Source organism: Prinia subflava, chromosome 8 (assembly GCF_021018805.1).
Source record: "Prinia subflava isolate CZ2003 ecotype Zambia chromosome 8, Cam_Psub_1.2, whole genome shotgun sequence".
NCBI classification, from domain to species: domain Eukaryota; kingdom Metazoa; phylum Chordata; class Aves; order Passeriformes; family Cisticolidae; genus Prinia; species Prinia subflava.
The window spans coordinates 17,678,544-17,694,048 of record NC_086254.1 but is presented as its reverse complement, the minus strand read 5'-3'; the positions used below and the strand labels follow the sequence as shown (position 1 = coordinate 17,694,048).

Sequence of the window (15,505 nt, the reverse complement as noted above, 5' to 3'; positions counted from 1 at the left end):
GCAGCAACCCCAGCAGCAGCTGAACCAACGGGTCCAGCGTGGCAGGAGCAACACCGAGCACTGCCCAGCCCAGAAGGTGTTTAACAGCTGAGCCCCCCAGAGGGGCTGAGCCCCCAGGATGGGCTGAGCTCCCCGGAGGGGCTGAGCCCACAGCCCCTGCAGAGGGCAGCAGGTACTCACAGCGGTGCCCGAGGCGCCCTGGGACGCGGCGCTGGCGGGGGCAGAGCCCTCGGAGGAGGTGGAGAGCTGCCGAGCTATGGGGCTGTGCGGGGTGGGCGTCACAGCTGCTGACAGGTAGCTCGGGCCACCGACGTCCGTGTGGTGCTTCAACACTGCACAGGGAGGGGAGAAAACGAACAACAACATCAGCAAAAATACCCAACCCACCCAAGGGGGCGGCGGTGGACAGGACAGGACCGTGTGCACCAGGAACGGGCGGTGCTGAGGAGCACTCTGCAGGAAAGAGAAGCATCTCCTGAGGGGCTGCCTGGGGAAGAAGCAGTTTAGAGCACACGAGGCATTGCTGCGGTGGCGGCTCGGCCCAAAGCAGTGCGTGCCCCCTTCTCTGGGGCAGAGAGGCTGGGGATGCAGCAAAGCCCAAGCTCCCCCCGAGACACCTGCCCCTGGGGGCCTACCTTCACTCCTCTCAGATGAGCAGTCTCGCAATCGCTTTTTGTCAAAGGCAGGAGGCTGGGCAGAGCGCTCTGGCGCTCTCTCGGCCTTGGACACGGCCGAAAAATCGTCTAAAGGCGGCCTGTGTGCCTTGTCTGCTTGGGCTTTTTGATGGGAGCGCTCTGAGGAGGGGAACAGAGAAAGAGCTATGAAATGCCTGCTTTCACCTCTCTTTCTGCTGGCACAGGGGGCTCGGGCAGAGTTTTCCAGCTCTGGGGGGTGCTGGGGAGGTGTGCTCACCCTGCGGCACTGCTGTGGGCACGGCTAACACCGAGCACGAGAAGGTCCCTACACACCTGAGCTGCACCTGCACACACCTCACCTGCAGCCCTGCCACGGCCCTGCCTCACCCCCGGGAGCGGGATTTAAGGGCCTCCTCCTGCTCCTGCTCCTGCTCGTGCTCCTGACCTGCCGGAGGCAGCACTTACTGGCCGCGGTGAAGAAGGAGTTGACCAGCTTGTGGCGGTCCTTGCGCGCGGGGTCGGCCAGGCTGGGGGGCACGGGGGCTCTGTGCTTCAGCGACAGCTTCTTGGGAGGTTTGGTTTTCTCGTAGGGTTTGTTCTGCCACTGGGATTTCAACATGCTCTGGAAGTGCAGGCTCGTCGGCACATCTGCAGGGGGACACAGAACGTGTAACCCAAACCTGACACAGAACCAGGAGCTGGCTCCATCACCTGTGCCAGTGCTCCCAGTAAGAACAGCCCTGGATGAACATGCAAGCACAGACTGTCACACCCAGGCTTCCACACACTCAGGATGGACCTGCAACAGGTCCCAGCATTTCTAATCTGCAGGTCTTTGTGAAAAGGACATTCCTACAGGATTCACAGCCCAAGCATATCCTGGTAGGAGAATGAAGTTCTCTTTGTCAGAAAACTCCAGAGGTGTCTTCACCTCTGAGGGTCTCTCATGTGGTGCTACCTGAGATCTGACTTCCAAGAATCTGGGGTATCTCAGCACCAAATCTGGGCTGGAAGAGAGAAATTCAGCCTAAATCCTCAATTCCAAGTCAGCCAGAAGCCAACCGGGTACTGCAGCACGTTAATCTGCCTGATGTGGCACCTCAACCACGAGAAGCTGTGTGTGACCACACCTGAGAGGCCCCAGGGGCAGGAGGAGCTCCTGGCTGACAGCTGAACCCCTGCCCAGTGTTTCCCTCCTAATTTCAGGGACTGGAAACCCCCAGCAGATCCAGGCAGGCAAACAGGATGGAGCTGGCAGAGCATGGGCTGGAGATGGGGGCTGGGCTCCCTGGAAAGTCCAGGACAGCTTCATCCCAAGGACCTTGATGGTTAAAGCTCTCACCAAGCCCTTGCTGAGGAAGGGCAGGCACAGGGTGGTGCCAGCTCTTTGGCCATCACTGCTGGCTTGTGGGGACACGTCCCAGTAAACAAGAGAGGGGCCAGGCCAGTCCTTTAGAGATGCTGCCAGCCACTGGAATGGTCAGATGTGGGGAAAATGGCCTCTGCTCTCTGCTCATCTTTTGCTTTCTCCTCCCAGTTCACACCCCACACCATCTGTGGCAGGAGGGGACAGGTTGAAGGGAGGGGAGAATGCCTCGACAAAACGCTGTCAGCAGAAAGAGTTCTCTGCTGGTTTGGCACTCCCTGCTGGCAGCAGTGCCAGCGTCCCTCCTCCCCTGCTCCTCGGGAGGCGTGCAGGGCTCCCAGGGACCGGCAGATGGCAACCACAGTGAGCCCAGCGCTCATCCTATCCTCCCTCCAAGGTTATTACATCATCCAAAACTCCCAGCGAGAACCAAACCAACCAGAGAAAAACCAACAAAAAAACCCCACACCACCCTGGAAGGAAGGGGACAAAAGGGAACAAAGCTCTGGCAGAGCACAGGCACAGGGGTTAAAGGCCTCGCTGGCTGTGTCCTGCTTGCCAGGGGAACGAGGGAATAAATGATCTCCTCCTCCTGCAGTGCCTGGCACTTCTGCCCTTGGCAAACTGCTCTGGAGATCCTGGCTGGCACCAGAGAGCCCGGAGAGACGGCTCAAAGTGAAAGTCAGCACATGCTCACAGCTCCAGCCTCCTGCAGCAGGAGCCCTCGCTGAGCCCTGCACACCCAGCCTGTCCCAGCACTGCACTGCTGCTCACAGGACCCTCAGTGCTCACCCACAGCACCAGGCACAGCCACCTCCCCACCTGAACCTGTCACCTGCCTTTTCTCTGGGACAGGAATCAGCCCCATCCCAAAAACCAACCCTAGCAAACTGCATTAAATATTAGTGAATACATAAAGTTCACCAGCAGGGGAAAATGGGTATTTCTGCACAGGTGTTTTACACTTTACACCAATTAGTCTTAAATCTAAAGTTTTTTAATCTCATGCAGCCAGAGCAGATCTTTTACCTTGTGAGCTGGCTGCAGGGAGCCCTGAAAATGGGAAGAATATGGGATAATTTGCCTGGTGCCTCTGCTGCAATAGGACCCAACAGGTTGTCTCCCCCCTTCCCAGGATATTTGATTTAGCACTACAGAGGATCACAAGTGCTGTGAAATCAGAAAATAAATTCTGGCTTCAGGAGTTCATTAAGTTCCTTGAACACTCCTGATCAGAGCTGTGTCTTTGGGAGGGGAGGGACCTACCTAAAAATAGCACTAATTTACTATTTTAGGCTGATTTAAATATAGAGCTAATGAAAGAGGCCACATTAATTGCTCCCAGACACTCCCTGCATTTCCTACTGTCACACGAAGTTTGTGAAAAGCTGGAATTCAGACCCAAGCACACACATGAGCCCAGTGACCTCTCCCAGACCAACCACCTGCACTCCCACGGGAAGCCAGGCCACGCACCTTCCTCCGAGCACCAGAATCCCCTGCCAGGGACACCCCCCACTACCCCAGCTTGCTCCAAGCCCCCTCCAGCCTGGCCTTGGACACTCCCAAGGATGGGGCAGCCACAATTTGACACCTCAGGCAGCCATGAACTGCCACCAAGGGAAGGAACCCCTGTGATCCACGCACTGCCCAGCTCTCCTGACAAAAGCACCAGTTCAAGAAGACTCTGGAAACTGCTCTTCCCTTGGGAAAAGTCCCTTCACATGGAATCTGTGAACAGCCCACGGTCAGGGTTGGTTAATTACTCCTCTCAATGATGATTAACCCTGAAGCTGGAACACAGGAAATTGAGAGTCCTAAGGAACATCCCTTCTTGCTGTGCCTACCCAACCATGGAAGATCATTTCCAATTCCACACGAGGTCAAAATGATTTCCTGTGACACACCAATCCACAAATCATTTTATACAGACGGACACACTCATGGGAGCAAAATTTCTCAAGTTTGGAGCCCCAAAGACCCCAGAGCCAGGTCCCAGGAAGGGCTCCCTGGCACTGCTTGGCCTCCCCACCTGAGCGAGGCTCAGCAGAGCCCAGGGCTGACACTCCCCAGCCCCTCCTGCTGCAGGCAGCGCTCTCATCTCCAAACCCCTGCACACGGGCAGGGGTGGCTGTACCCAGGCAGGTCTGCACCGCCCCTGGGAGCCCAGGGCGCCCCCAGACCCTGCAGGGCCCACAGTGACCCCCCAGGACCTGCAGTGACCCCGCAGTGACCCCCCAGGACCTGCAGTGACCCCTAGACCCTGCAGTGACCCCCAGACCCTGCAGTGACCCTGCAGTGACCCTGCAGTGACCCCCCAGGACCTGCAGTGACCCTGCAGTGACCCCCCAGGACCTGCAGTGATCCCCCAGGCCCCGCAGTGACCCCGCAGTGACCCCTGCAGTGACCCCCCAGGACCTGCAGTGACCCCCAGGCCCCGCAGTGACCCCGCAGTGACCCCCCAGGACCTGCAGTGACCCCCAGGCCCCGCAGTGACCCCGCAGTGACCCCGCAGTGACCCCGCAGTGACCCCCCAGGACCTGCAGTGACCCCCAGGCCCTGCAGTGACCCCCCAGGACCTGCAGTGATCCCCCAGGCCCCGCAGTGACCCCGCAGTGACCCCTGCAGTGACCCCCAGGACCTGCAGTGACCCCCCAGGCCCCGCAGCGACCCTGCAGTGACCCCCAGGCCCTGCAGTGACCCCGCAGTGACCCCCAGGCCCCCCAGACCCTGCAGTGACCCTGCAGTGACCCTGCAGTGACCCCCAGGCCCCGCAGTGACCCCTCCAGTGACCCCCAGGCCCCACAGTGACCCTGCAGTGACCCTGCAGTGACCCCCAGGCCCCACAGTGACCCCGCAGTGACCCCGCAGTGACCCCGCAGTGACCCCCAGACCCCGCAGTGACCCCGCAGTGACCCCCAGCCCCCCAGGCCCCCCTCACCGTCGGGGAAGGACAGGACGGGGTGGATGCAGCAGTCCAGCTGCGCCAGGCGCTCCAGCAGCGGGCTCTCGTACTGCACGTCGGGCGCGGCGGGGCCGCGGGCGCCGCACAGGGCACACGCCGGGTTCACGTCGCAGCTGCAGCGCGCCAGGCTGGCACGGTGGGCCTGCAGGACACACGGGGACAGGGACACGTCACAGGCGCCTGCCAGGGCTCTGCGCAGCCCAGGAGAGCAGCCACAATGCACCTTCACCTTTGTAACGTTCCTCGTGCATTTATGTATATAAATACACACAGTGTATGCGTGGAAAGTATCTAAAATCAAACCTGTATTTCATATCTCGCAGTTACATTCTATTATCAATAAAGATATAATAAATTCATTTTATTTCTCTATCATTTATTATACTGAATAGCTATTATGGGACATTCATAACTATTGTTATAAAATTATACTTAGTATGCATAATATATGTGTATAGTATATTCAATATTAATTATATATATTATATACAATTATGTGTGTGTATATATATGCAGACATATACCACCCCCCCCTTTTTTTTTTTTTCTCTACCTCGTACAGAACCTGTTAATTTAATCTGGCCTCACAAGAGGATGCTTTCACTTTGCATAAACACAACTGAAAACTATGACTTACCAGCACAGACAGTTTAACAGCTGCTAAATTTGACTAAAAGTGTTTAATTTTATCTAGGTTGAAACCTCATTTATAAAAACCATGAAGCAGCACAATTCCACTGTCAGAGAAGGGGGAAAGAAGTAATTTTTAGTTCCAGTGGGTCAGAGCCATCATTCTATGCCAGGAGCTGACACTTGCAGGGACATCTACAGAGTGACAAAGGTGGCTCTCAACCTTGTTCCTTAATCCAGGACAGAGTCTCAATTCACAGATTTATAGACTTGACACAGACTTCATTTGTGTGAAAGCACTGCAGACACACAACTGGGAATAAATCCCATGCAGAGAAAACAGGCCCTGACTCCCCACCAGGGTGGAAGAATGGATCAAAGTGGATCCTGCAGAAGCCTGTCCTGAGCCAGATTTGTTCAAATCATTTCCATGAATGACCTGAAGGATGGCAGAGAATATCCACAGCAAACACCAGGAAGGGCTGCTTGAAGGAAAGAGCTGGAAATCCACTGCTGGTTGCAGGTTAAGAGAAATTATCTAAAATAAATCAAATATAATTCACTGAGGGCAAATGCAAGAAGCAAATGCAGAGCCCAGAGAAGAGAAGGAAGGGGTAACTGAGAAGTGACATTGCTGCCTCTGAAGTTCTGCCCAGAGGGCGTGGAGGCAGTGATGGATCCAAAAGTGAGCATGAATCAGCAGTGCTGTACCACTGCTGGAAATTAATTAATAATTAAAAATAATAAAGATTAAGCCCACAGGGCTTTCTAACCAGGCTGGCTGTGCAAGGAGAGGCAATCCTGCCCCTCTGCCAATGTGTGAGCTGGAGGGCTGCCCCAGCTTTGGGCACAAATTCCCATAAATGTGTGCACCGAATTGTGAGGAAAACAATAAAAACATTGCAAGATCAAAAACTCCCCAATGCACGTGAGAAGTTCAATCCACAGCCACTCTGTGCTGGGCAGGAGAGTGGAGGCAACTGGACATGGCATTTCTGGAGGTATTTCTGGAGGCATTTCTGGAGGTATTTCTGGAGGTATTTTGGAGCACGGCTTGGCCATGACTCAGCTGTCTCTGGAATGACTGGAGGAGTACTCAGAAATCCCCTGCTCCCTGGCACTTCCATCCCTGGAACTGCTCCTCTGAACTATCTCTGATTACCAAATGTCTCTGATGACAACAACAAAGACCTAACACAGAATTTACAGCCAATTCTTCAAGCTCTGAGTGCACAAGGCAGCATCCACCATGAGAAAGTTCATCAACTTCCAAATTACTGAAGATCTTGCAAGTAATCACTGCAGAAACACCCCAGATAAAACTGCAGATAAGTGGTCAGTTAAAGCTGACTCAGCTGAGCAAGAATCTACTTTGCTTGGAAAAATGCTGCTTTTGGAGTTTCTCTTTAAAACATCTGCACACTGAAAACCCCCCAACCCTTATGGGAAAGTCAGACTTGAAACACTTTGTCTCAAAGGTAAGTGGATTTTTGCCATTACGGTTCTTCATGCACAAATAAAGATCCTTATTTCCTCCATTTCTCACTACTTTCCCTCCAACTGACAGTTTATGGTATTCCTAAGAGAAAATAAAAAGAATTAAATATGCCCCTTCCTCATACAAGCAATAAACTGTATTTCTATTGAATGAATTCTGCATAAGGGAGAGGAGTATAAAAAATAATAATAAAGAAAACAAAACAGGAAGACTCAGGGCATTGACCCCACGTCTGCCTGGGCAAACAGCCGTGGTTCTCCCCTGAGCAGCAGCAGCAGAGAGCTCCTGGGGCTTTGCTAATTCCTGCAGAGTTAAGGTTTCCTGACATTGACTTCTCAGGGCTTCTTTCTCCTGCTCAGACTGTGCCACACTGACCCACCTGGCCTTGAGTTCACCCCAGGTTGGTTGGCTTAAGAAAACTCACGAGTTCAGCACCTTCCCTCCCCAGCGACAGCTAAAGAAAATCTTCCGACCTTTACAACCTTCTCCTTCACCTCTCCTTCGTTTTTCCAACAGCCTTTGGAGCCCTGCCGTCCTGCTCCTCCTGCCCGTTGCTTTTTCCATCCTCACAAGGGAAGCAGCAGCAGAACTCTCCCCCCACTCACCTTTTTGGAGAGGGGCATGATGGTGCTGGGCCGGACGAGGCGGCGCCGCTTGCAGCCCAGCACGGGGCGGGTGCGCGCGGCCACGCAGGTCCCGTCCGGGGCCGCCGGGCGCTGCCGCTTGTGCAGGAGCTCCTCGGCGTCCTGGCCGTCTCCCTGAGCGTGTTCTGCCAGGCCAGGCTGCAGACTGCCCAGGGGAGAAGAAAACCCCGTTATCCGTGCGGCACGTTCACGGTTCATACCTGAGCAAACACTCCAAGCTGAGTTTAAAGCTCTGCGGTTCACGGCACAACAGGTTTTATTAAACCAACTCCATTTTTTGCTTTTACCTCAGTCACCTTCCACTGAACCTTTGACAAAATACCTTTGGAAGCTCTGAACAAAAAAACAGCATTGAAAGCCACAGTGTAAAAGCCACTCTAGGCCTGAACAGCTTTAACCCTAGAATTCAGCTTCCTCCACAATGAGAGTTTGGGGATTTTACAACAAGAGGTTTTCATGAGTCTAAATGCCAGAGAACATACAATTTTATAGAAAAAATATTTAACCCTGACGTAAACTTGGTTCTGATGAATATTTGAGTTCTCTACCCATGCCAGCTCTCAGCAGTGACCCCAGAAAGGTGCAGTGTTAACATCAGCCTCTCTCAGGCACAAAGGATGCAGCAGCCCTGGCATCAATGCCCCGTGCCCCGAGCAGATCCCAGCACAGCAGCGCCTCATCCACGAACCTTTTCATGTCTATTCTACGAGTGTTTCATTTCTAAAAATGCAAAACATTAAAGCCCTGTGGTCTAAGGCTGCGCAGTTCAAAGGCTACAGGATACAAAGGGCTCTGTTACAGCCTGCAGTGTTCCAGCTGCAGCCGTGGGCTCCTTGATCTGCCCGCACTACATCGGTGCAGGATCCCTCCCTCCCTCCTTCCCTTTTCCCCTCTCTTCTTCCCTGCCTCCTCAAGGCACTGAGCAAGTGCAACATTTTTCAAGGGTTTTCAAGTGGTTCAACCCTGTAGCATCAGGGAATGCCTTTCACTTGTTTTCATTTACCCACTTCAAGACTTTCTCAACAAAAGCAGCCTGGAGAAATAAAGAATTTAGGAAGTTTTACTCCCCAAATCAATGGGATTCCTCCATAACTCCAATAAAGTGGGTCAGTGGTTACAGATAATTCTGCAAGCAGGGCATTAGTACCCTTGAATCACACAATTTGCAGATGTATTAAAACTACTCATAAAGAAACAAGTTTTGCCCATGCTCAGTGCACAGCTGCCTGCAGGGCTTGTTCATGTAAACACAGCTCAGTTTAATTCCATTTTCAGCAAAACAATGCAGCAGAAAACCTCAAGCAAGCAATCTCCTCCAAAATGTTTCCAGGCATCATCTGCTACTGTACCTTTTGAAAAAAGACACCACCTATACCACTTCCAACCCAGTTACAGCCTGGTTTCCAATGGGACATTGCCAAGACCACAAAAGCAAACTCCTCAGAATGTCCAAGAGCTTACGTGTTAATAACTCCATTGACGGGTCTTGGTGCTCCACAGGGCTTGGCGGGATGGGATTCAGGAGTATTTGCAGCAGGAACACCCAAGTTTTCTAGGGGCTGGGATCCAGACACACTCTAAGGAAGGGTGAGAAAAATATGAATTAATAAAAGCTTCTTAAATAGCCACAGTTTTTATTCCTTGGGTTCTAGCTGAGGATTCTGCACTGTAGCCATGGATTTCTACACAGGACTTCAAAGCAGGGTTCAGAAGTCACTGCATGAACAGGAGACCAGGGACATCAGGAGATCCTAGGGGCAGCAAGAGGATGGATACATGGCAGCTCTTTCATTCCAAGATCCAAAGGACTTTAATTCCCCTCAGGCAAGGAGGAGCATGAAAGGCTGAGAGCTTTAAGGAGATTTTAGCATTTTGTCTCCACGGTGCAAACAAGTTCATCACCACCTGTAAACCTCTGCAGTCTGTCCTGCAGTTTCTGTTCTGAGCCATGTGGCTGAAAGCTCCTGCCTGAGCACTCTGGGGGAAAACAGGGAGGGAGGGAGAGGGGAACTGACTTGCAAAACTGAATTTGCATTTTAACTTACTACCTGTGCAAACACAGTCCAAACAGCATTTCAGGGTGTGTTTTAAATGAGTGTGAACCCAGGCTGAGGGGTTTGGATGGGAGCAGGGCGAGTCTGCAATGCTGAAAGTGTTGGATAAACACAAAGCTGGAAACACCTTTTTGGTAAAGTGAATAAAAATTGAGTTGAAAACACTTTGCTCTCCAATCTCTTCTGCCTGAGGTCTGAAACACAAACCCCCTGGCTCTGCAGGGAGCAGCAGGATTGTCACCACGCCTCCAAGGACACACTGGCTTTGTCCTCCCACCAGTGACATTCCTGCTGCCCATGCTGGTGCAGCCCACCAGTGTGTCCACACCTTCAGCCCCATCCGTGCAGGCCCTGGTTTTGTGTCAGAGATGCTCCTCCCTGGGGTTAAACTTTATTTCTTCCTCAGTGCAGCACTTCCTGCCCTGTGTCTCGCTGGGGTTCCCCCTCTGAGCACACACAGTGGTGATGTGGTTCAAGTATCAAGAAAAAAGGCAAAAGCAGAGGTCTGACACCACACAGATGGTCAGCCAAGCCCCCCGCTTGGCCCTGACTCCATCCCAAAACCATCTGGATTGTGGTGATTAAATCCTCCCTGCAAACACCCCCAACTCAATAAACAACAAAGCCAGGCCATGGCAGTGCTGGATTAACGGTTCCAGAAGAGCAGAGACCTGAGTCACCCAGGGAAGGGCAATTCCTAACAGCTCACACAACTTCTGCCTGGGCCTGTTTGAGGAACTTTGAGGGGCTGTACACTTCTGCTAAAACAGAAGTTTCTCCTATGGGGGAGCCAAGACAGGACAAGATCAACTCTGCCACCCAGAGACAGAGGAGCAACACCAGATCACACCTGAGACACCAGGTAAACCCAGCAGCCCGGCCAGGTGAAGTCAGGCAGGAGCTGAGCTTTCCCTCTGCCTTCCAGAGCCTTGGCAAGGCTGAGGCTCCACGTGACACCCGCCAGAGGCACCCCTGGTGCAGCAGGGCGGGTACTCATGACTCACAAGCTCTTTTGAAATCGTTTATTTTCTTTTCCAGAAAGGGTCTTAAAGGAGGAACCTCTTCTCCAAGAGCTCGCTCTGTCTCGGTGGCTCACGATAGGAACAGAGGGACTCAGCTGCTTCCTGTGAGGAGCTGCAAAGCCTCAATCCAACGTGTGTTTATCAGGAGAGGCCCAGATATCCCCTTATCACCCTGAGATGGGTGCACCCCGACACAGGGGCACAGCCAGCACCTCCTGCACGCTCACACAGCTCCCAGGGCCCTGCTGTCCTCCAGGGCTGGCTGGGCAGCCAGGCCGGGCTCCAGAGCAGCATCCCTCACACCAGGATCACAGCCCTGCTCCTGACTGAGCTCTTCTACCTGTTCTGGGCCTGGAAGTCCAGGTCCTTAGGGTGCCTGGGACTCTCGGGGGGTGCCAAAGATTCTGCTGCTGCACATCAGGGCAGCAAGGCAGCTGTGTGCAGACAGGAGTGTCCCCTGTATTCCCAAAAAACCCTAACAAAAGCAGGCAGGTTCAGACCTTCACCTGTTACTAGATATTGCCCCCTAATTAAATATTTCAAGTGCAGCCCCTCACTGGACAAGCAATCCAGGGAACCAAAATCAAGTTATGTCTTCAGGACTTCACGTTATTTCCATCTTCAGGCAAAAATATTTATTCACCTACTGAGCTTCCATTTCCCAGCAGATATTCCCAGGCCCTACTTGCAAAGCCCTTCCCTCCACTGGTGATAGGATTAGTCCCTCCTGGGGATTATCAGCCCCATCCCACGTCCGAGGCCGATGCCCAAGGACGCGGATCTGGCTGAGGGAGGCACGCACAGAGGAGGAGATCCAGGAGCTGGGGATGAGGCAGGATGGATTCCTCCCTTTGCTCCACACTGCAGATGTGTCTCTTGCTCTGCCAGTTTGGGGGATAAGGCCTGGAGGGTGCCAAAATGATAAGCTCCTCTCCAGGAAAGGGCCAAGATCCCTTTCCAGTAAGAGCCCTCACTCAGCACCAGAACGTCCCTGGGTAATCTCTGGCTCGAGCAGATCAAGGCTCTGACTCAACACCCTGCCCTAATGAGCAGCCCTAATTAAGCACAAACCCAGGGGCTGGGTGCCCAGGGGTGACACTTCCAGCACTGCCACAGAGAAGCTGGGAATGTGGAGTGCTGTGTGGGCCCCTGTGGAAGGGGAATAAACCCTTTTCAGGAGCGGGCCAGGAAGGCACACAGGGCTGCAGGAGCAGCCACAAGAAAGTGCCAAGTAGAACCTGCAGAAATTTCAGGGATCATTCTTCTCCTCCTACTCCACCACAATTCCAAACTCTCCAGTTTAATACATCGATGCTTCCCCCAGGATCCACAGCAATCCCAGGCAGGCTGAGCAGAACTATCAAGCCTTTAGACTGTGCCCTACATTTCTGCATTAAATAATAAATACCTGGCACTCTGCATAGTTTCCAGTGCATCTCACTGCAACCATTAGTGCCCTTTCCAAGGGGGAATGCTCAGGCAGATATTAAATAGCCACATCTTTAGCAGCCTTTGCTAATCATGCTGCTCTCAGTTTGAAGTAGTTTTTTGCTGGAGGGAAAGGATTAGTTAGGATTTTAAAGCTTCACAAAATGCTAATGCATATTACAAAGGTGCCCTCAGGAACTCTGTTCTAAAAGGTGTTTAAATCCTATTGTTTATTAACCCCAAAATAACGCGGGAAGGGGTGAGCTCAGACCAAGATCAGCGATTCCCACCTGGAGTCACAGGGAAGAGCTGCTCCTCCAGGCCAGCCCCGTGGTTTGAGCACCCCTCTGCCCCAAGGCTCAGGGGATGACCCTTCCCTCCCCAAAAGCAGGGCAGGGGAAGCCCCTGGAGCAGTCTGAGCCCCTGCTGGCACTCACCAGGCGCTCGGCCCCAGGCTCCAGCTTAACCTCAGCTCGAACAGGACGGGATGAATCCTCTGCTGCAGGGTCAGGGGGCGAGGCTTCCCCGAGAACTATCAGCCCCTGGAAGAGAGGGAACAGGAATTAACTGCAGATCCTTTGGTCTCCACAGGGAAGCACCGTTCCCCCACACCCCAATGCTGCACAGCACGCCTTGAATTCCCACCACGGCTTCCAGACGTGCCAAACCCAACCCCTGCTGCTGCCTGGCTCCTCCTGACATCTCAGCTGAACTCCAGGAGGGAGGGACAGTGGCTGGAGCCAGCTCACAGGGCTCTGAACCCCTGCCTGTCCCACCTGGCAGCCCTGCCCCGCTGCCCAGAGCAGCCCCAGGGACACACGTGCCAGCCTGGGCAGAGGGAGCGTCCTGCTGGTGCCCAGGGCAGAAGCCACTGCTCTCATCCTGGAGTGGGACCTGCCACCACAGCCAAGCAAGCAGCTGTGAGTGAGTGACAAAAATCTACAAATTCATTGCTCTGAGCAGACTCCCCCTCCCACCCCCCTCCAAAGTAGCAGCATTTACAAAAATTCAATAGGGAAAGAAAGACACTGCTATAAACGTAACAGGACAAAGCACAGAGGCTGAGCACTGTTTTATCAGGTTTAACATATGCTGTCCTGTTTCTGTTTAACTGAAGCTTAATCTAAAGGCAGGACTGCTTTGCTCTCAGAACAAAACAAAGTGAAATAAAATCATTGTAATTATAGATATGCCGAGCTATACTATAACAAGCAAATGTGCAAAGGGATCAGGGAGCTGGTGGAACCTACAGGCCACAAGCACAGCCCAGGACAAAGACAAGGCCCAGTGAGCTGCATTTGGTCAAACGAGGAACTGTGAAGGGGCTGCTCAGACCAAGAACAGGCAGATCAGTCACCTGAAAACATTTCTGGAGGTTGCACCGTGTGTCACAGCAAAGTGAGCCTGGAGGGGAGCCTGGGCACGTTATCTGGGGAGAGGACAGAGCTGCAAGGCTCCCCTCAGCAGCCTGCTGTGCCTGAGTGCCTGCACTCAGGGCATTTTACAGCCAGCTCTGGTTTGGTGTTTTCCTCCACATCTCACCAGGCTCCCCTGAGCCCATCCCAGCTGAGAGCAGCTCCTGCTGAGACACCCAGGCAGCAGAGCACCCCCAAAACACAGCCTGATTTTTGACTGCCTCGTCCCTCCCTGGCTTTGATCAGACACAGCAATGTGTCTGTCTTGAAGGGTACACTGTGATGTAAACTCTAACATATAAAGGTAATTAACCTAAAAAAGAATGAAATCAAATTTCTTTGAACTTTAGAACTTGAAGAACTCTGAATTCCTGCAGCAGCTACATTTTAACCTCCCTGTGGCCAAATAAGCTAGAGTTAAGTTATATTGATAGAAAAAACAAGGTGTTTCCAAATTCTTTAACTGTTTTCCTTGTACAATTTGAAGCCAAATCCATTCCAACAAGCTCGTGTGTTACTGAAACACGGGGTTGTTTATCTAGTCTCCTATTCTTGTTCCAAGCCCTTTTAAGATGCTCTCTAGCTCTTCACTGGTGCAAACAGAATCTGTTTTACAACCACCCCAGAGCTCAATGACATCAAGATAGCAACAGCTGGGTGCAAGAATAATCCCCAGCACGCCCTATCAGAGATGGGGTGTGCAATACTCGTGGCTCTGGCTTTTTCCTTCTTCAGGTAGAACAGCCACTACCCAAAACACTCAAGTTCTGAATGCCCCTGTACCTTTTGCAATGTGTTTTATCTTAAATTCATGTACTGGGTTATCACAGTTGAGTTTTGGTTTGAACAAATCAAAGAGGACGATGATCCTGTTGACCAGAACCTCCTTTGAGACCCTGGGGCTGTAACCTCAGATAAAAACACAGGGGATGTTTGTAACCATTATCAGGCCATTTCACGAGCCTGTCAGGTTGTCATCACCTAGTGAAAGCCCTGAACCTTCCACATCATTACGTGAGTTTTCTCATTTCTTGAATTACTTAACTTTCAGCATGTAAATGTTCAGCTATTTTGTATTTTGTACTTAAAACCATGCTGCACTGTCAGCTTTGTGGCAGAAGGAGGATGATTCCTTCTGAAGAATCATTATTTCCCCACTTCCCAGAAGCCTTTTGCCCTAATCCCAGTAATGCATTCTGCTCACAAGCCGTGCTCTTCCACCTACTCACTCAGAGGCCCCACTCACTCAATTAAGCCTGTTTTTCTGCACAGCTGCATCAAAGTCCAGTCTCCCTCCCCTGCTCTCTACCCCCTGGAAGCCTCTCCCCACCACCCCCAGAGCAGCACTCATCTTGGGAAAGGCGTTTGCCAGACTGAATTCCTGAGGATCTCTCAGTTGATGCAATACCAGGAGCCCTCTTGCCACAAACTCCAGACATTCCTTCCTCCAAGGCCTGACATTTAGATGTGCATGCCTGAACAAGTCTCCACAGCAGTCCCTTCCTCATCCCTTCTCTGCTCTCCCCCATTCTTCACCATCTGAGAGTAATACTAAAAAAAATTCCTTCCACAGAGAAAGGTCAGCACCAAAAAATGGTATTTTTTATGGAGCAGACTCAATTTTAAGCCTGTTCAGATAGCATCTGAACTGACTTCCTCCACAGGCCACTCCCTTCTCCACTAAGTCTCAGTTGCTCTTATCCCCATCTTCAGCTACTCCCAAAAAGAAAGAATGGAAAGGTTCTAAAAAAATGTCAAAGAAAAAGAGAAAGGCCTGAGTGATGGGGAACAGCATCACACATGCACCAGCACCAAAGACTGACTCTAAAGCAAGGTACTGCTCCCTCC

General features: G+C 52.3%; 1 protein-coding gene across 4 annotated transcripts in view; it reads right to left on the bottom strand.

The window, feature by feature from the left end:
- Positions 1–15,505, bottom strand: part of KANSL1 (KAT8 regulatory NSL complex subunit 1) — a 77,864-nt gene that overhangs the window by 5,431 nt on the left and 56,928 nt on the right. For 3 of the 4 annotated variants that reach the window (XM_063403662.1, XM_063403660.1, XM_063403661.1), the window contains exons 4-10: positions 12,680–12,784; positions 9,200–9,315; positions 7,700–7,883; positions 4,943–5,108; positions 1,101–1,283; positions 636–794; positions 181–332 (exon numbers count right to left, since the gene is read on the bottom strand). In XM_063403662.1, coding sequence (XP_063259732.1) covers positions 181–332; positions 636–794; positions 1,101–1,283; positions 4,943–5,108; positions 7,700–7,883; positions 9,200–9,315; positions 12,680–12,784 — 1,065 coding nt within the window. The remainder of the gene's footprint in view (positions 1–180; positions 333–635; positions 795–1,100; positions 1,284–4,942; positions 5,109–7,699; positions 7,884–9,199; positions 9,316–12,679; positions 12,785–15,505) is intronic. The other variant, XM_063403663.1, reaches the window with a different exon arrangement.